General features: G+C 41.9%; 1 protein-coding gene across 1 annotated transcript in view; it reads right to left on the bottom strand.

The window, feature by feature from the left end:
* Window positions 1–4,383: 4,383 nt before the first annotated feature.
* Window positions 4,384–21,246, bottom strand: part of dph6 (diphthamine biosynthesis 6) — an 81,026-nt gene continuing 64,163 nt past the window's right edge. Inside the window, exons 13-15 of the mRNA XM_012861596.3 lie at window positions 19,099–19,347; window positions 12,134–12,521; window positions 4,384–4,783 (exon numbers count right to left, since the gene is read on the bottom strand). Coding sequence (XP_012717050.2) covers window positions 4,665–4,783; window positions 12,134–12,521; window positions 19,099–19,347 — 756 coding nt within the window. The 3' untranslated portion in view covers window positions 4,384–4,664. The remainder of the gene's footprint in view (window positions 4,784–12,133; window positions 12,522–19,098; window positions 19,348–21,246) is intronic.

Below are 21,246 nucleotides of genomic sequence, written 5' to 3'. Positions count from 1 at the left end.
AAAACACATGAAAAAAAAAAAAAAAGATAAATGTCACCCTGTCTTTATTCATTTTGTAAAGCGGCCCAGTGGTGAGGACACAAAAAAAAGCATGTCTCCACAGGCCATCGCATTGGCGGTGATGAGGCTGGGAAGACGTGGCCGTGGCTTTGCCACTGTCTATATAAAAACACGGCTCATAAAAAACAGGCTATAAGGCTTAGTATGTGATGGAGAAGTGGTTACTATGAAGAAAACTCTATTACAAGTCTGTGTGTTGTAAAAAAATAAATATTTCGAGAATATGCTGCTGTGCTATAATTAAAGAGCAGCTTAACTGATTTAACACTTGTGAAGATCTGTGACTCTGGATTGGATTGTAATTAAAATTAAATAACTTACCAATTAATTTCACAACAGATCTGTAACAAGTGTTGTTTACTCTTTCTAAAAGCTTTATTGTTTCAAAGAAGAAAAAAAAAAATGATGAATAATATAGAAAACATTTGATACATGCATGTTTACTTTGCAATTCCTTGTCAAATACCAGAATTCGTGTATGGTGTTAGGAATTGTAGTCGTAACAATCAAAACCAGGCACAAAAAAAAAATCCCCTTCTTTGGCTTTGTACAGTTCTGATGAGACATGTACATTTATTCTTCATCATCATTAACCCTATTCATTCTGTGCTCCAAAAATGTATCTTTCTTCTAATTTTTAAACTACAGCTGCATGTATAAATCTAAAATTACTGTGGATTTTCTTTAATCCATACATGATCAAAATTCCAAATAAAGGTTGAAGTTTATATATACACCCCTGCAGATGTTTGGTAAATGCCCTTTAGTGAGATCCACCTCAACCACACACGCATTTTAAGCCATCCTGACATAATTGTGGCTGGCTATTTGACCATGTGTTTGTCATTTTGACAGGAACGGTGGAGTTTATCTTAACTGGTCAGTTTGCTTGGGCAGACCCAGCCTTTAAAGTATACTGAATAAATCTCTAAAATTTGGCTTTAGATCAGGGCTGCTTCCCAAGCCTAATGCTCGCCTGGTTTTGTCCATTCTAAAACTAATTTTAATGAGTGATCATTGTCTCGTTCAAACATCTGTGTCAGAGTTCCAATAATCTGATCCAGACTGTCCCTCTCTAATAGAAAAACAAAATGATTTAAATGTTCAGGAACGACTCAACAACAAACCAGCCACAAATCTGTCATGAACTGGAAACTTCAGGAACACCGTGTTAAGACCGGTGGTGGCAGCATCATGCTGTGGGGCTGTATTGGCACCAGTGATGCTCGTAAACTGTGAATAAACTGAAAGGCAAGAAGGGAAGTTGTATCCGTGCTCAGTCCTTGAAGGGCCGTTGTCCTGCGGGTTTGACGTGTTTCCCATTTTCAAAGCAGCTTCTTTGTGTAAAAAGGGCCACACCAAACCTCTGCACTTGAAACAATAATAAAGACACATTTAAACCATTTTGCATCAGCTGGCTGTGGAAAAAGGACATATAGAAAACATTTATGACACCAGATATAGACACTATCTCTCTGAAATCTGGAACTTCATTCCAGATCAAGAGAAACCATTGAAACTGGACAGGGATGAAGGTTCAAGCAGGACAATGGTTTCAAATGAGCGTTTCTGGAATAGGGAAACTATTCTGAAAATGTGTAGGGTATGCTGAAGCCCATTTGTGTGGCTGTTTAGGTGCAACATTTAGAAAAATCCCCTAAAAGAAGACACATTTCTGCTTTCCCTACCGACGGAAACCTTCAGGTTCTCTTGCTGATGTAATCCTTACACGTCTCTTTTAAAGAAGTTTTCCCTTCGACTGGAACCTCAGCCCATGCCATTATAAATAGCAGTATTACTTCCATTAGGCCATGGTCCCTGATGCTTTTAAACATGCAATTGTTAATTCACTAAGAAGAAAAACCTGACCTTGACTCATCAGTTTGCTCAAACTTTAGACCAATCTTGAAACACCCATTCCTTTAAAAAAAATTGAAGAAAAGTGTTTTTTACCCATTTTAAACGTTTTTTTTTTTGGGGGGGGGGGGGGGGGCACTAATGGTATTGTGGAGTTTCTCCTGCCTGGTATTAAACATTTACCTCCCACTGCAGCCTCACTGTTTTTTAATGACATCCTTTTACCAAATGACTCTAGAAGCTCTGTGATTTTTGTACATTTAGATCTTCCTGAGGCCTTATCGGCTGTAATGGAGGCGTTCCCGGGTCTGTTTTAGTGAACAAAGAGCTTAGCCAAAAAGCATAGGTCTTGATTTACGGTTCTGTCTACGTTCCGACCCTCACCTATGGTCATGAGGTATGACCGAATGAACGAGATCCTGGTTACCGGCAGCTGAAATGAGCTTCCTCTGGAGGGTGGCTGTGCTCAGCGTTAGATACAGGATGATTATATCCCATCTGGCCTGGGAACGCCTTGGGATCCCCCGGAATGAGCAAGGGGAGAGGGATGTCTGGGTTTCTCTCTTGAACCTGTTGCTCCCACGACCCGATCTCAGATAAGTGAAAGACAATGGATGTACGGATGCATGGATGGCATCCCTTTCCACAGCGGACGCCAACTTTACCTGCCTCCAACACCTAATAATCCACGCTCCATCCAGCCTCTATTAAATTGCCGTGACGACATAAAGGCCTGGATGGCTATACATTTTTTGAGCTTCAATAACAGCAAAAAAAAGAGGTTATTTTATACAGGCCTAAATGTACCTCACATAACCCATTTATTAGTATTGGTTGCTTCGACTCATTCATCAAACAGCCTGTAGAAAATCTGGGCTGAATCACGGAGTCCGATTTGAACTTTGTAAGAACAGGTCAGGTCTGTTTTGCAACAACAACAAAAAAAAAAAGTACCGGAAGCCAATTATATCAAGGAATGACTTAGAGAGAATAATACATGCCTTTATCACTTTAATTCATCTCAACTATTGCAATGCACTTTATGCATCCCTTGCACATTTTAAGCTTGTTCAAAATGCTGCCGCCCATCCTTTAACTGGTACACAGAGCCATAAGTACATCCCACCTCACTTCATTGGCTTCCTGTGCACCAAATAAATAGTTTTAAAATCTAAGTGTTGGCTTATAAATGTTTAAACAGTCTTGCTCCTCTTTGCCTTTCGGTGTTACTCCAGCCTAATCTTAGATCTGTTTTTATTTTTCCCAAAAACTAAGCAACAACTTACGAGGAGATCAAGCTCTTTTTTTTTTTTTTTTTTTTTTTTTGCTTTTTTTTGTGGTTCCCAAAGTTTGGAACACATTGGCTTTAAATGTTGAGACAGGCCTCATCGCTTCCTGTTTTCAGTTCTCTATTAAAAACACATCTTTTTAAATAGCAGTTGGCGCAGAGTGGATTGACATGTTTTTATTGTCTCTTTTCAATCTTATGGCTGTTTTAATATCTGTTTTAGGTTTTGATTTCATCTCTTTTATCTTTTATCCAATATATTTTAGTACAGCACTTTGGGTAAACATGCTGTTTTTTTTAATGTGCTTTATAAATAAGTTGGATTTGGATGCGTTAGTACAGATTTAACAGCAGCATCCGTCAAAAAATCAAATTCTTTCCTTCTTCTCGGACACTGTAAAACTTTATAGCAGAACAAGAAGAATCGGCTTCATTGGCCAAGTCTGTGCACACAAACAAACAAAAAAATCTGACGTGGGTTCCACTGTTTTCAGTGTACAGATGTTTTTAAATATAAATATATATTCAAGAAGGATCAGATGCTTGCTCCCATAAATAATTGCTTGTTTGTATTTTCTCTAACCCTCAATAAAAGTCTTAAGGCTCCATCGGCTGCCTCTATTGTTCAATTTTTGATGACAACAATCAAAACAACATTGTAGTGGGTGAAGATCAATAGCCCCCTCCACTCGGAGAGCACGCCGGAGCGAACTGCCAGAGTGAAGAGGCGTTCAAACTTAGATTATCAATACAGTTCACGATCTTCAAGAAAAAGAATGTTCCAGGCGCAATGGTTAATGGTGTTATTTTCTTTCAACATTGTTACGCCTCGTCCCTTGACACCGCCCCTCAACACGCGCGGAGGACACACACGCTTGCCCTGCAGCTTTGTGTCCTAGTGTCCTCCTTCTATTAACCAGGCTGCCTCGGAATCAATAGAAAACATAAAGAGGCTTAATCTTTTCAGGTGCTTGGCGCTGATTGCCTATTACACAATAATAACACACCCAGTGCCCCGTGGAGCATGCGGGAGAAACTGGCTCGCCTCATACAAATACATTACACGCGGCCCCGGAGTAGTGACACGGTAAATCTGTAGGTCTGCGGCTGACACGGACGGTGTCAGAGGTGGAGCTCAGCTGTTATGAGCGGTGTCCGAGAAAGTCGACCAGCAACGGTAGGATATCAAGGGAGTTTATTTCCTGTTGGAATGAAAGAAGTTTCCAGGTATGCACCTTCAGATTACAGACGCTCCAAAGGGCACAATGAATACATGCACCAAGCTGCACACGTGCAGATCTTTTAATGTCATTTATTATATATATGTAAACATATGTTTTTCTTTAAGTCTAAAAAGTTATCCATTATAAAAGTTATTTTTTTTTTTTTCAGAAAAGCCCCTCTGAATCGTACTGATGTGGGGTCCCTGGTAATCTCCCCCTCGACTATAGGTGTCTTTCTATAGACTGAGCCAGCAGGACAAGTGGAGGATGCGGGAGTCAGGCAGATCCAGGACCGGAACCAAGGCCACAGATGGACTGGATTCTCCCAAACTGTTTCGCAAGATTTCTTCAAGTCCTGCAAGGCACAAACAGTGTGGAAGAGATAGACGGTAAGAGGTCAAAATCATCAGAACCTAACATTCAGACTCCATGAATCTGATACCACAAAGCAAAATCCAGGGCATTCAGATTGCCTTCAGAAGTCACTTCATCACTAAACAGAATCTACTTATGGTTGATTTAATGCCAGTACATAAATACACCTGTTGAGTGAAATCCAGACAGAAGTTTAAAGGGGACATATCATGCTTTTTAATGCCTTCCTTTTCACATTGAAATCATTCAATAATGGTCTATATAAAGAGGAACTGCAATGCTTTGGTCTGAATTCCTTGTTATTTTAGGTCTACGGGCCCCTTTTTTGTCTCTGAGGTGCGTCTGAGAGCAGCTCGTTTTGGTTCAGCCTCTTTAAACTCAAAGGGGGCACTTCACACCAGGGCCCACACCAGATTGCAGAGTATTGCACTCCACCTTGTGCAGTCATTCTCATAGTATGCTGAGGGACGGTGCAGCGAATATGGATGGATATGACGTCAAATTGCTGAATTTAGAACTGTGTGCATGCGATGCAGCCATTTTAGATTTGGACAAATGTTGAGCGGTAACACTTCGATAGTTTTCTGGTACGAGTCAGATAGTGAACAGATCTGTCCTGAATATTGCTTCAACAGACATATTATGGTACTGACAAAACACAGCTGGGTTGGTATCTGCCGGAGGGACTCGCGATATGATGATCGTGACCATATGAGGGTTTTTTTTTCCCCCATTCATTTTCTTAAGCTCCCAAAGAATGTCTGAGAGATGTCAACGTTGGATACGAGCTTATAAGCGAGAAGGCTTTACTGTGGAAAATCTGACCAAGGACACCTCTCTATATTTCGACTTTCGTGAGTCACAAACTTGTTTTTGAACGTGCAGTCGTTTATTTGGGCTTGGCTTCTTTTTCAGACAAAACCCCCTTCTCTGGTTATTGCACTGCGCAACAAAAAAAGCAAATAGCTGGGTTAAAATATCTGTTAGCAGCCAGCAGAAAAGTCCCAGTGTGTATAAACACCATAAAAACCATAGAAATTATGGATTCCCAAAACTGGTAAGCTGGAAGTCCATGACCTTGTTTAACAGTGCGGCAACAAATATTTTCAAATAACGTAGAAAAAAGGGAAAACACTATAGCTGGGAAAATATGACCCAAACAGAATATACAGATATCTACGGAGTACCCGGACTAACTAAAACCAAACTCTCTGCATTCCAACATACTCCTAATACTCAACATATAAAGGGGTAAAAATTGGATTTTGCATGCAAGGTTAGGTTCAATATCCCAAGTTTTCAACACCCTACAGAACACTGCTCAGTCTCTCGTCTAAAAATAAGAATGGCAAAAGTCCAATCTACAAAGACATGGAGGCCAGCCTAGACTAGTAGGCCAGTTGAGGAGAAGAGTTTTTTCAGGGAAGATGCCAAGAGGCCCATTGTAACTCTTGAGAATCAGCTCTTAGGGGGGTGTGGGTTGGGGTGTTTAGGTATGAAACAGTTGAATGCAGTCTGACTTTCCACCAGAGGCTGCATTAAGGTCAGCTTTAGAAGGGTGGTTGGCTTGGCCTCTTCCTCTCCGCTAAACCCTCTCTCTGCCCTGGATGTCGGGGACGTCTAACACGACTGCTCCTTCTTCTTGTTAATACGTTACTGTCTCTGCAGCCAGACCGTACGGACTTTTGAGAATTCACTGAGCACATCAGAGCCAAGCCCGATGACAGTCTGTCTGTTTAGCGGCAGCCAGCTGGGACGCTGCGCTAATTGGTCACAAGAGCCTCACCGTCTCCTGTCCAGCCTTCTTCCTCCTCCTCTTTCAAAATGTTGGACAGGACTTGGATGTGACCGCTGTGAATTTAGACGACAAATAGCGTCGCGCTGCATCATACCTATCCTAATCTTAAAAAGGCAAAGAAACAACACATTCTTCGACGAAATCTGCTGTCCCCCTTTTTCCCTACTTTGTGACATCTGTGCGAACTTGCAGAAAGTCAAGTCAGCACACGGAGGTTACAGGAGCAGTTAGGCTGTTAATAAGCCTCATTCTCTCTCGTTTGACGCACGCACAGCATGCCGGATTCCCTCACAAAGGACCCAAAACCCCAATTAGCTAATACGCATCACAGCCTAAAATGCCCCCACTGAACACGGGCCTTTTGTGAGGGCATGAAAAGCCTAAATATGTGTTATCAGAGCGTCATGGGAAGCGGGGTCCTCCGGAGGAAGCTGGCTGACAACCGAACGGGCCGCAGAGATCACAGACGGGGGATGGCTCCATTACGAGAAGAAACAAACCCTTCATCACACCTAGCCCACTAAGTCTGTTTAATGTCTGAATGTTTTAATCTTTATACCACCGGATGGGAAATAATTGCGCTCGCTTTGAGTTGCTCTCAGTCTCTGCACTCACCGGCGGGTCCGTGTTGATAAAAGGGAGACGACGAGGGGTGCTGAAGGTGACATGAATGACCGTGCAATTTAGTATTTTAGTATTTATATAATCTTTGTTAGTGAAATTAGAGCAACGGCAGTCCACATTTCCTCAAACCTCCAGCAATGATGTGCTTAAATTAGCCTTTGAATGTACTCAATGTACACCTCCCGTTTAAGCAGGTAGTAAGGCTAAGAGCCGGAGGTTTATAATTGCGTTACACTGACTTCCAGACTGGTCAAATAATCCTCTGAACAAAAATACTAATTAGCAGGTTTAGGCTTGTAGCAATGTGGCCCAAAGAGATAAAAAATAGATTAGCCTGGGAGAGAGGTGCATTGACGCAGCATCACCTAAATCAAATAAAAATGTACAGACATTTAGTGCATTAATGTAAGCAATTAACATGCAGAGAAGAGATTGTCTTTGTTCATCCTTTTATCTTGGCTCATCAGTCTGAAATCAATATTTGCATGTAACATCCACATCTGTCTTTTTCATGTTTTCGGTACCATCATTATTTTGTATCGTGCTATGTAGCCAGTTTGATCGGGATGTTTCAAGGTTTAAGATTACACACTTCATGTATCATGGGGTTAAATTAGCTAGCCATCAATACAGAGCAAAATAATTCATACACCGTTAGCTTTTACGAACCAACTTTCACAATTTCACCTGCAAGTCTGTTCAGGTATGTCTCCACCGATCCGGCTGTGTGCTTGGTGTCGTTGTCCAGCAGGTAGGTGAATCTCCTCCAGAGTTACTGATATTCTTTTACAACTTAACCCTCTTTTATGGACGTTTATTCTTGGCATACCTGGTTAAGCTTTTATGATGCTGATTGTTGGCTAAAAACATCTGAGGCCACGATCCAGGTTTCATTTCCCCTCCACTTCACAGTGATGCCCTGCCTTGTGTTTGTCTATCCCATATAATCCCAATAAAATGCCCTGGAGTTTTGAAAGGAATAAAGATATCAAATCTTTAGGATCACATGGATTGATTTATATTCTCGTCTATATATGTCTATATACGATCACAGGGCATTATTTTACCTGTCCTAAACAATTCTGAAGATTTTACCAAGCTGTGGGGGTCATATCGTGGAGAAAGCCTTTGTATCGTAAGTAACACGTTGAGACAAGATGTTTAAAGGTTTCATTTGAGCCATATGCCACGTCTATCAACTGTGAAACCTACAGCGTGCAAAAGAAGGAGGGGCTGTGCATTCACATTTTGCTCCGCTGTCCATCCCTGCAGTGACTGCTGGCGCCAGAGGTGTTACTTTTCCCCCCTTTGACTTTTTGGATTTATCACCCAATGAGCATCAGCTCTGACCCATAAAGATGCCAGTGGGTAAGCTGGCAGGGCCTGGCCGTGTCAGCGTCGTAAGGTAACCGATTTCCATCTCAGCGACGAGTCAATAAATGGCTTCAGGGAAAGCTTTCTGGTAAAAGAGGACGTGAAGGTTTTGGCCGTTTTGTTTAAACCGTCTCTAAACTGGTTCTGAAAATGTAAATCAAACGTTTAATATTTGAAAAACAGATAAAGCACCCTTTCAGAGATCAGTCCTATCTCCACAGCAGTGTAGTATATAAACAGATAAAAAAATATATTTTAATGATATGTTTGCTGCATGTTTCCTGTTGTAGAGAAAGATTGACAAGCATCATAAATGCTCATTAACAAGTATATAATTAGGTATCTAAATAGCACCGGTTTACTGTCATGCATTTTAAGACACATTCTAAACGCACTGACCTCCTTCTATTCATTACCGGTCGCCATAATTCAACATTGTGACAACAAAGAGTTATGTCAGAGTTAAAAAAAAAAATAAAAAATGACTGAAAGATGGCTGGTTTGGCAAAGATTCAGAAATGCTAATTGACTGCTTTGGCGATGGCCTGACAGCTGGGCTCGCGTGATCGATGTGTTCATTCCCCCCTTTTTCCTCTCGGAGAGAACATCTTTCAGGATAAAACAAACACCGCTCCACGTTTTGCCTCGATGAGATCCTAGAATCCTGGGAGCCGGAGATGGCGGCGTATAAAAGTGTAATGATGACAAAAGACTGTGCCAGCTGCCTGGGTTACTGTACACACTGAAGACACAACAAATGGCTTACAATAATTAAACACAGGAAGAAGAGCAGATCCTCTGGGGAGACCGTTTCCTTGAATACTTCATGTTGGCTTAAAACCAACGTCAGCTCAAACTTTTTCCTGAAAACAGAACACAGAGCAAGACAGGCTGACACTTCGCCTCCATTAATAGAGTGTTATGGAGCTCGACTTGCATGACAGAAGTGTTATATGTGACAGGAAGGCTTCTATGGGATTAATCCTCCTTATAAGTGAAAACATTAGATCACTTTAAGTCTGCTGTTAACGCCAATAAGTGATACGCAATAAACCACCAACAGGTGAAAAGAATAAGGATGTTCATGTTACCATTCAAGCTCAACTGGGAAACCTTCTGTCTGGGATTTATACTTTTTCAAGTAAAACACAGATAACTGTAGTAGGCTTGGCATTTCACAAAATGCCTGCCATAGGATGGAAACACAACTTGCTAATGTCACCCATAATCTGTAGGGATGTATTGAAGAAACCTGATCTACAATGGTACATACTATATATGCCAAAAGTGTAGTCTGCCGTTTCAACCACCTCCATGGCCACGGGTCTATAAAGTCAAGCATCTGGGCAAGCAGACAGCTTCTGCAAACATTTCTGAAACAATGGGTTGCTCTTAAGAGCTCCGTGAACTCCAGGTTCCCGTGTCTCAACGTTGGGGCAAGTGGACCAATTTCTCCTCCATTTTTAAAAGTGAGGCTGAAAACTTTTGTTTTTTTTTGACCCAAAGAAATCTAATCACTCCCTGCAGTCCAACAAATGTACAAATTCTCTGTCAATATTCATTATACTTTGTTAAACTACCAAGAAAAAAAAAGTAAATATTAGGAGTAATAGCTAAATTATAGCCTCATCGTTCTTCCTGGGAGTTTGTTTGGTCCAACTCACTGCATAAAAGTCGCTTCGTCAGGGACGGTCAAAGGACTTAAATCTCAATCGGCCTTAGAAGTGTTTTGCATCTCTTTCATCCTTAGAAATAAGATAAAATGCAGAGGAAACTTTTCACAGCTTTGGAGGTTTAGGTTCCAGATGTCTCTGACCTCTAACCATTCAGCTGTTGCTTCTAAAAACTCGTGGAAACAGCATCTAGAGGACTCTTTTCTAACTAAATCTAGCTGCAAACTCTTGAAACGGCCTAATGAATCAACATAAAACCGCCACACCAAAAAAAGAGTAACCCGTGCTGCATATCTGTTCACTGGGCTGTTTCAATACCCATGTCCAGAATTGTATCGTTTTGGAATCCCACTTGTGCAATGAATCCAGTCAAGAAATGCCCACGCAATTCCATATCCCACAATCATCCGCTGGTGTTAGTATAAACAAGTGGAAATGACTGGGATATTAATGTCTCAGTTTACCAAGAAACTTTTAGATACTTATATGACCCCACTTAGTGGAAACATTTTAGAGAGATGGCCTCTGTAGTTCCAACATGACTGTGCACCAGTGCATAACTCGAGGTGTTTAAGGACCAGAATGAGCAAGTTTGATGTCAATAACCCAATAGGACACCTTGAGGTGAATTAGGATGGAGACTGTAGGTCAGACTTTTCCATCCAACATCTGTGTCCGATCTCAAAAATCCTCTCCTGAAAGAATGAGGAACAATTCACGCAAACTCCTAAACCATTCTAGAGAAGTTCTTCGCAGAGAAGGGTGGGCCGACGCCAAAACTATTGCCGAAAACAAAACCAAAAGCTAATTTACGAATGTGCAAAGGTAAAACACCTTTGCCAATACGTTGTTAATCAAGATATATTAAGGTTTTATAAGTTACAGTTGCAACCTTTACAACTATTTCAATTCCATTTTATTAAGAGGCCAGAGAGATTCCTCATATGACCAAAGTTTTTCTCCGGCCGTTTGGACCATAGAGACGAGCGGTGTTGCCCCTCCTCCATCAAACAATAAATACATGATTTAAGAAATCTGATTATCCTAGTTCGAGGCTTTCGAACAGAGAAAATCACTTTTTTAAGAACCCAGTTGTTGCACAGAATAGTGTCAATGCATGGCTTACCAACTTTAGTTTAATAGGAGTGAATGGTGGTGCACTTTTAGTATCCCCATCGGGGAGGAGTTTTTCTAAAAAAACTCCTCCCCGATCGGGGGCGATGGTGGCGCAGAGTTCGTCCTGCAAAGAGTTCGTCCTGCAATTGGCGGATTGCCGGTTCGATCCCCCGCTTTGAAAGTCTCCATCGTTGTGTCCTTGGGCAAGACACTTGACCCACATTGCCTACTGGCGGTGGTCAGAGGGCTCGGTGGCGCCGGTGTATGGCAGCCCCGCCTCTGTCAGTCTGCCCCAGGGCAGCTGTAGCTACTAACATAGCTCACCACTGTCAGGGTGTGAATGGGTGAATGACTGAACTGTAGTGTAAAGCGCTTTGGAGGTCATCAAGACAAGTTAAAGCGTTATACAAGTACAAGCCATTTACCATTTACCATTTAAAAAAGCTGAACTTGTGGTTTATGAGGTAAAAGTGCCGTGGCCTTATTTCAGCCAGCTGATCAGCAGCGTGCAGTAACAAGTGGGCGAGGGTCAGCCCTGAGCCTGAGAAAAATCGGATCACGCCAGGACTTCCTGTGGCAGCTCACTAATCTGTCTTTCCATCTCACAACCAGAAGTGACTCTGTCAATGAAAGCTAAGCGCTAACCATGATGCAGATCCTGCTTAGTGGGTTGCAAACAGAGGGTGTAAAGTGTGTGTGGTTATAACGTCATGACCGATTGGTGGTAGTGTCTTCAGAGGCGTACCTTGAACCACCTGCTGAACAGCTGAGGAGCTGCATTTGTAGAACACCCTCGCACACTGCGGTACCAGCTCGGCTTCTGTCGTGTTCGTGGCTTCCAGGAACGCGGCGCCAACCTCCTCTGCGACGCGTTTCCAATCGGCTGCTCCCAGGCCGTCCCCGGGGGCGAACAGCGAAAGTGACAGCGAAGCGCTACTGCGGTCAGCGGACAGCACGGTGTGGCACTCTACGGATCCGCACGCCGCCTCCGCCGTGGTGCGCCACCGAGTTCTTCCGGAGGGATCGTCGTTCACCGCGGTCACGTGAAACTCGACGGCGGCATCCTTGGGCAGGGCGGGCACCACGGCGATCAGCAGCGGCGCGGGTTCGATCTCAGACTCCCACAGCCGCTCCTGCAAGCAGACAGATGGTATTCAAATGAACCTCATGGGAAATTACATACTGTGCGTTTTACCGCAGACTACAATCAATCAAACGCGCGGCCTTCCTGCTGAGACGCGTGTTGCGGTTTTCTGAACACAAGCACTAACCCCGTCAACGTTATTATAAAAGCCCATCAGGAGAAAAAAAAAAAAGGCTACCACGCAGCACTGAGACAGGCTTTCTACTGGACAGATTGACAGCCTATCAATTAATGTGAGACGGCGAAACGACCCTTAGTAATGATAGCGTGCAAACAACTCATACAGAATCCGGCGTCGGCAAAACACAAATAAAATGCAATTGTCTCTGAGGTGCATTTGCCAAGATGACAGATTCTTTCTCCGAGATGACTCCTCACCTTTTGGGGAAGATCATTCACAACGTGTTTCATCACACACGTTTAGGAGCCCAATTTCATCAATTGGGGGTGGGCGAAATATCTTTATTCTATCTTTTGTTTTCCGTCTCCTCTGGATGGAAAGGCAATCATCGAAAACAAAATGTCTTAGAGCAGTGCTACAATGTGGCCTTCTAATGATACTTGGCCGCGGCTTCATCTGCTAATGGGAGAGAAATGAGTGTTTTATGTAACCGTCATTCCAGTCGGAGTCAATAGGGCAAAAACACTTAACCCCCCCTTTTCAATTTGCTGGATCAATTTTCATCCACTTACACCCCAGTTCGTAAGTGCAGAATAATAACAGGTTGCTTACATTTTATTTTGATACTTGCACGCGCACAAAAAAAAAAAAAAAAACGTAAAGAAATCATTGACAAGACCAGATGATAGCCCCTTTGTCCCTTCAGGAGACGGGGCTCATCATGACCCGGTCTGCCGCCGAAGCAGCACTTAGCTTCAGATTAAACTTAAGCAAACTCTGACAAAAAAATAAATAAATAAAAGAAACACGAACAGAAACCAGCGCGGGTTTTAATGAGCGCGCGGCAACGGGTGCGCTGAGGACTATCTGTACTTGGTTGATTTTTGAAGAGCGCTTGTTTGTAGTGGAATCAAAGAGGCCCACAACAATAGCCATGTCAGCACAGAGCGCTCTGCGTGTCAGGCAGAATGACAGCACATATACGTGTCCAGCGCTTTGATAAATGTTATATTAGCACTTCTGGCACTGGCTAGGTATTCTCCTGGAGGGGAAGTGCTCCAGCGCTTGTCAATAGTGATTGAACATGGAACAGAGTGCAAAGTAGGGAGTGAAGTGACAGGACGGGGAGTTCTTGCTCAGCCAGGCTTAAAGGCCACCCTGCAGGCCCCGAGTGCCAGGGTACCATACCCGACCGGCAGCCTGTGAGGGGGATTTGAGGACTTCAGCAGAGTGCTTCAGCCTCTGGCAGGATTTTATTGCCACAGCACAGTTGCTGACTTTTTATAAGAGCTGTCGGATAAGTTTACATCAGTCCTTGCCCCCCCCCCCCTCCAACCTACCTACCTACCGCGATTCAGCATGACGTGGGAAGTTCACCCAACAGTTGTGTGACTAAATGTACTGGATGCATGGCAGTGAATTAGCACAGCATTGAAAAGTTTGATTATATCGGTCATTTGAAGGAAAGACATTGAGTTTCTCAGATAATTATGTTACATAAAAAAATCCATAAAAAAGGGATTTTAATAGAGAAAAGCTGTCCGACTAAGAAGCATGCCCCTATACAGTGCAGTTTATGTGCTCAGAGCTTGGTTAGAGCTCTCCTCTCGCATGCATTTCTGCATCACTGCGGAACAGCAGCCTTGCATCTCCCTCTCGTCTTCCTCTTGACGATACTCCGTAGGTTCTAGGTCAGGCCAGTTTGCTGGCCAATCGAATGCAGAGATACCAAGTTCATTACAGCAGGTACTGTTACTTTTGGCAGCTTGGGCAGGTGCTGCTGGAAAATTAAATCAGCATCTCCACAAAGTTTGTCAGCAGATTATAGCATGAACATTTCCAGGTAGACAACCTCTCCACTCTTGCTCCAGAATCTGGGACCAGGTCAAATACAGCATTTAGTTTGGACCACTGAGAAACAATCCAGTCTTTTTTCAGCTTTGCTTCCAGTGCTGTCTTTAGTCCAGCGGGGACTTGCCAGAAGGACTGAGACCGTTGGAGCCCATGTGCTGAATCTGTCAGAGTGTAGCGGCTCTTAAAGCACTGGCCCCAATGAATCTCCCTTGAGGGGCTTTACGTCACAATTCTCTCAAGGGTGTTGTTATGCTTGCTGTTTGTATGCCTTTTCATACTACGATTTTCCTTCCACTTAACTTTCCCTACATATGCTTGGACACAGCATTCTGCGAACAGCCAGTTTTCTTTTGTTTTAGCAGTGAGCTTTTCCAGCGCACCCTTTTTGCCGACTACAATCAAGTCACCAGTCTTTCCTATAACTAGGCTTTATTATAATTTTTCTGTTTCAAAAATCCTATATTTTATATGGTCAGATGTAATAACCTAATTATCCGAGGAGCTATACTTTGGGATTTGTTTTTGCTGTGACAGTAAAGTTTGACAGAAATAAAAACTTTAAAATGTATCAGTTTGTGTAATAAATCTACAAATGAGTTTCACTTTTTGAATCGAATTACAGAAACAGTTCGTACGTCTTATGCACGTTTCTGTATCCACCCGTTAATCGGCCTAAATGTCTCAGAGTTTGTGAAAAAAGGGGGAAACACTTTCATATTAGACACCATTAATTAAATTAATCTGATAAAAGGCAGAGTTTGATATATGATGGAGAGGCAAGTTGCAAGGGGTGGCAGGAGTGTGTGTGTGCGTGTGTGTGTGTGTGTGTTCAAAGGGCTCTCTTCCACTCCTCGCCAGCCACTTAACACAAACCACCTCATTACTTCATGCCATTTCAGTTCCAGGGCATGCGCCATTCCCCCTGTGCTCTCTCTCACTCTGTAGGTAGCAAGGTAAAAGCACATACAGTCTGAATCTGCTGTGTTCTGCTCCCTATACTGATTGGGCGTGACCTGCTTCTTTTTATGTTTGTTTTCCTTTTCCTCAAACCCCCCACCCTCCCCCCCACTCCTTCCTTCCAACTTGTGCCCATGCGCCTGGAGCGTGTGGTGGGTTGGAGGGCCGATGGGCATGAAAGCCGAACGGTAAACACGGTAATAAGGAAGTGGTGTAAAGGGGGAGAACAGCAGGGAGCTGATGGGGCTGCACAGCTTAGCCAGTTCCCCTACATTTCCTGCCCAGCAGGATGCCTTCAGCATGTGCTTCTTATGTCTCCACACTTACTGTAGTGCTGTCAGTCTGCTATAATACAACCCCCCCCCCCATCCCCAATTCACTCTTTTATTCACTAGCTGTTCTCAGATTCCACTCTGAGGCTTGTTAGATTGTTTGTGTAAATGAAACACACAGGGCAATGTCAGTGGGGTGTAAAAGAGTTTATAATTATGCGGCCATTTTTATATTGCCGGAATAACTAGACTCCCATAAAACACTATTTTTGCCGTGTGATTCAGAAAAGAAACTTCATACCAAAAAATTACATGTAACCCATTTAAATAAAAGTGATTTTTTTAATTTAAAACACTTAAAATAGACCTTCACAAAGGGGTGAGTGCGATAAATATTTTGGCTTTCATACATACATGCATAACTCCTGTTTTATCAAACATTCTGGCAAGCACGTTGTCAAACAGGCTCTTTCTGGTTTAATGCAGCGTAAATACAATTTCACACATGTAGCGACTCCAGTATGCTCCCAATTAACCCTGCAAGCTTCTTCATCCACCTGATTAGAGGAATTATCAACGCACAACAAACTATGGAACCCTGTGGCTTCAAAGACAAGTCAGGCATTTCTGCTCCAAACGTCATCTTCCCAGCGACGTTGACTGAAATGTGCCTGCTTTCTGGTAGTGTAAATAAGTGTTGGATTCACAGGTCACATTTTTTCAATTTGGTCTCAGGGTATCAATAGCTGGACAGAAAATGCATACTTCGCATTTACGGTTCCAGTCAGGAGTTTACATGCATTAACCATGAACCATTGGATTTTTAACTATTTATCTTAAATCTTCTTGTTTACAGGGTATAATAATTACACAACAACAAACTTCAATGTAATTTACAAAGAATATTAGTTGGTCAAGTTTTAAATAATTATGCAATTTCACTAATTGAGAAAATATTTGGTTTTATTTCCTTCTCCAAACTTAATCTGAACCACATGCTTTGTTTTGTCACCATCAACAAGCTTCTGGATTATCCTGGTTGGACATGTGACCACTTTTCTTGGCAGAATAGATAAAGTTCATCTGAACTGACACAGATTTGGCTTTGTAATAGTTTACTATGGTTGTTGTTGGGACTTTGATGCATGATGCTCCCACCACCAGGCCTGACAGACGGTATACTGTGTTTGGGTTTAAAAGCCTTACCTTGACTACCCCAAACATTGTTTTTTCAGCCAAAACAGCCATTTCTTTGGTTCCTCTGAACACAAAAAAAGCAAAAAATTTCAGACAAGATCGAACGTTTCAGTTTTGGAGAAGATTATTCGCCCTTGGTCAGCCCTCTCTTAGTCCATGGCAATGTAAACTTTTATTTATTTATTTAAATTTAAATAGTGATGCTAGGAGTTTCCATTTTACAAACAGCTTGCTCCTTTTTTTTTTTCTTTTTGAGTTTTTTCCTGTAGATCATAACCAATTAATTTCTCTCTGAGGGTTCCAGTTTGGATCAGATGGTTAAAACAGTTCAACACAATATGGTGTCCCAGCAGGAAATTTATGCCAGCTACAGGATTGGTTTGGTAGTGGATATTGCCTCCCCCAAGGCCAGACATCAACACGATTGGAAGCTTGTGGAATAGCCAAAAAAAAAGCTGGCTCTGCGCCTGGAGACAACCAAATTAAACAACATCTACCAAATCTGTGGTAAAATAGACAGGCTGAAGGATGCCAGAAGCTTATTGATGGCTAGAAGAAGCATGTGGCCATGGAGCAACTTGTACAGGAACATTTAACCAAATATTATTGGGACTATATGTATTTATAGATTATATCTTTATATTGTTGTGAGAGGTGGCATTAAAGCCCAACACATAGATGATTTCATAGTAGCTAACCTCAGACATGAAGTAAAAAGGAAAAATTTACTTTACAAAGCTTAGTTCTTAGTTATTTTTAACTAAATAATTCATAAAGAGTCATGAACTCATAACCCTTAAACATTTTCTCACTTTATTACATAACGACCTTTCCAACCCAGTCTTATAGAGCTTGGGCTTTTATATAGAGAAAAATGGGCAAAACTCGCAATGTCAAGATGTGTAAAACTGGTTGAGACATACTATTAAGTCGCCCTCAATTACTACAAAGTATTAAGTTAAGCCAAATGAATGCCACACTTTTCTGATTTTTATTCATTCAAAAGATTTTTCAGCTTTGTCTTTCCAATTCACAATTATAGACTAATTTCTGTTGGTCTATGGCATAAAATCCCCCAAAAATATGCTGAAGTTTGAGTTTGCGATGTGAAAACGTATGGCACAGTTCAAGAAAACGAACACTTTTTGCATTCATATGTTAAATTTGATCTGCGCTGACAAGTCTTTGATTTAAAATGTATTTTCTATCCAACTGTAATTTGAAGTTTGGCAAAATGTGTTAAATCTCATAACCATACATGGCCTTATCAGGTGTATGTGAAGGATGTTTTGGAACTCAGAGGTTTCCATCAAACATGTCAAAGCTGGATGAATATGATTACTCACTTTAAATATGATTACAATTTTACATATAGTTTGACTTGATACTGTGCTAAGAACTGACGTAAAGTTGACACTCTCGCCCCAGTCTTCAACAGTGTTCAGCACGGTAACTAACCACATGTTGGAGGTGGGCCCCTGCGTCTCTCCCCGAGGCCCTATTCCCATGGTTAGACAGATTACTGTGGGAGGAGAAGGGCTGCCAAGGGAGACTGAAGCCCCTATTAGAAGCACTGAGCAAGGGTTGTAAGCCAGAGCGGGAGCACGGAGCAAAGGGTGGAGGGTGGTGGCAGAGGAGACGAGCGAGGAGGAGGGGGGGGGATAAGCTGCTCTGAGACTTGAACGCTGCTCCAAAATGGTGTGTGGGGGCAAAGGATTAGCAGGGCTCTGAGGAAGACATCTGCTTCTGTGCCAAGCTCTGCATTATCAAAGACACTAGCGTTTCCCACATCATCAACTTTTCATGAGCGCACTCACTGGTAAATATCAGTAGCAATGGCTTGGGTCTCTTGGGAGCAGAGAAGGGCGTGAAACATGCCCCTACTTTTTTCTTTTTTTTTCTACAACTATAAAACACAATTCTGAAAGGCATCTCTGGAAAACTTGGTTTTCAGAGCAAGTTCCTTTTCTTTTATCTATTAATTGATGCACGGGTTCATTTATCTTTTAATCTATTAAACATTAACTCATTGAGTATGGGTGAGTAACTATAAGTATGATCGATATTTTCTCTGCATCTATATAAAAAACAAAGAGAGTGATAAATCCCATGTTTGCCACAGTCATATAGGGGATATTCAAAACCTTCACTTGGCACTGACTGACCTTCTCTTCCTCTGTAGCCCTCAGCATGCTCTCCCACACAGCTCTGATGGTAGCAGTGTCTCGGTGTCTTGTGGTGTAGCAGTGGGCCTGAACAACATGAGCCGGCGTCAGGTTGTGGATCACAGCTTCCAGCACCTTCTTCACGTGGCTGAAGGAGAGCCGAGCTTGCACGGCGGTGCCGGCTTTTACCAAACACATAGTGCAGGGGACCAGAGCGATTTGACCTGCACAGAACACCGTCTCATCCACCTGGAGAAGAAGAAAAGGGAAAAGAGGAAATGGCATACCGGGCATGAATTCTAGTGAAAACAGATGCTTAGAGATGTGCTGAGAAATCGGTTTGTGACCAGAATCAAAGGGTTTTTCAGATTGATTGATTGATTTTATTTATTGGTTCATTGTTACACCAATGTCAAAATCTAAAATGCAACTAAAGAACAAAGTAAAAACCTAATAATTTAGACCCAACGCTACAAAACTAAATAATATTATATGTTAGCTCTGACTAATTAGAGAAAGTCAAAAATCGGAACCTTTTCTGCTGAGTGAACACACCTCACAGGGTCAAGATGACAACAACACTCTTCAGTGTGGAGGTAGCCACTGAAGAATAAACAGTGAATATGGTTTTTCATTCACAGAAGCCTTACCTCATAGCCAGACCCTAGCAGATAGCAGAAAGGCTACAGTGAAATCGCTCCGTTTTGTCTTTTAGAGCTTTCGGTCTCTATCATAGAACATGTTGGATTTGGAAATGTTAGTGACCTTTAAGAAATGTCAGTGTTAAGTATCTACATTCTCTAGGGAAGACCCACAAAACCTCCTTCAGTCTGAGCTAATCACTAATTTAAGACACATAATACCGTTAAAATGCAGACTACAAATCATTTTGTTTTATTGTTTCAAAATAACAGACTCTCACAATCACTAGTTAGAGCATGAAATGATAATATTGCTACAGGGCCAATATGAAAACCTTCACAAGTTTATTTATCTTGCTATAACCTCAGTGCTTAATTAAAAGCCTATTTTTACTGAAGAAAAAAAAGTGATGAAACTTTGTCAACTAACCTAAAAATAACAACTACTAAAGCAACTGTGTGATGTTTTTATAAAGAGGGTTTGAATAACTTGGCAATCCAGTTTAAAAAAACAAACAAAAAACTTCCATCAAATAAATCTTTAATTAACATGCGATTTAACCTGGAAATTTGAAAACACGCTTTGTTTTAAATAACAAAAGTACAGCATTCACAGATGTGGTATAATCAAATTAACATTAATTATAAACCTATGTTTCATTAGCAGTACAATAATTAACAGGTTCCTTCTCCCATTTGTCAGCATCTTATCACCACCAACTCATATTTCACAAGTCTAATACGAGCAGGTATTTTGTTAGATGCTTGCAAATCTATCTCAGCGGTGCCGCTGTTATTCATAAGCATAATTAACCATGTGATAATAAGCTCAATTCTCTGTTAAATGCCTCTGTTAGAATTAAGCTCCCTGAATAATGGAAGGTGAAAAAAAAAATCTATCTGCTTAATGCAGACAGACGAGTAGGCATAAGGGGCGACATTAAGGAGGTCAGGTCTTTAGAGACCCAGTAGATCAGCAGCGTTTGAGGCTGGACGACATTACGCCTGGACACTGGGTACTGGTCAATGCTAATGGATGCTAGGTATGCTAAGAATCACAGAGACCTCCATGCTTATACAAATATTTAGCAGGGATCAGCTGATACATGAACAAGGCTCTTTACTGATTAACGATGACTTTTCAGGAGGTTAAAGGGTGAGTGTCAACAGAATTTTACATTTAAAATTAGGCATGGATTGATTACCGGTTTGAAGGAATACTAAGGATGTGTTTTTTTTTATTTTGTCACACTAGTGGCCTTTATTTGACAGTTAATAAACAGGAAGGTAGTCATGCAATAAATGGTGATTTAGAAAACTGCTGCATAACCTAGCTATGCTAAGCAGCTAACTGCCAGCTAGCATAAAGATGTGTATGTGCAATTTCTCTAGTAGGGAAATGTTCTGCGACCGCATGGATCTTCAACAAACCAGCACCCCACGGAAGGATATAAAAGCACTCTAGTGAGACCGGTATGTCTCTAACTGAACACAGTCGGGAAAGACC

The sequence above is a fragment of the Fundulus heteroclitus genome, chromosome 19 (assembly GCF_011125445.2).
Source record: "Fundulus heteroclitus isolate FHET01 chromosome 19, MU-UCD_Fhet_4.1, whole genome shotgun sequence".
NCBI classification, from domain to species: Eukaryota; Metazoa; Chordata; class Actinopteri; order Cyprinodontiformes; family Fundulidae; genus Fundulus; species Fundulus heteroclitus.
The sequence above is the reverse complement of the archived record's forward strand: the minus strand, read 5'-3'. Positions and strand labels throughout refer to the sequence as shown.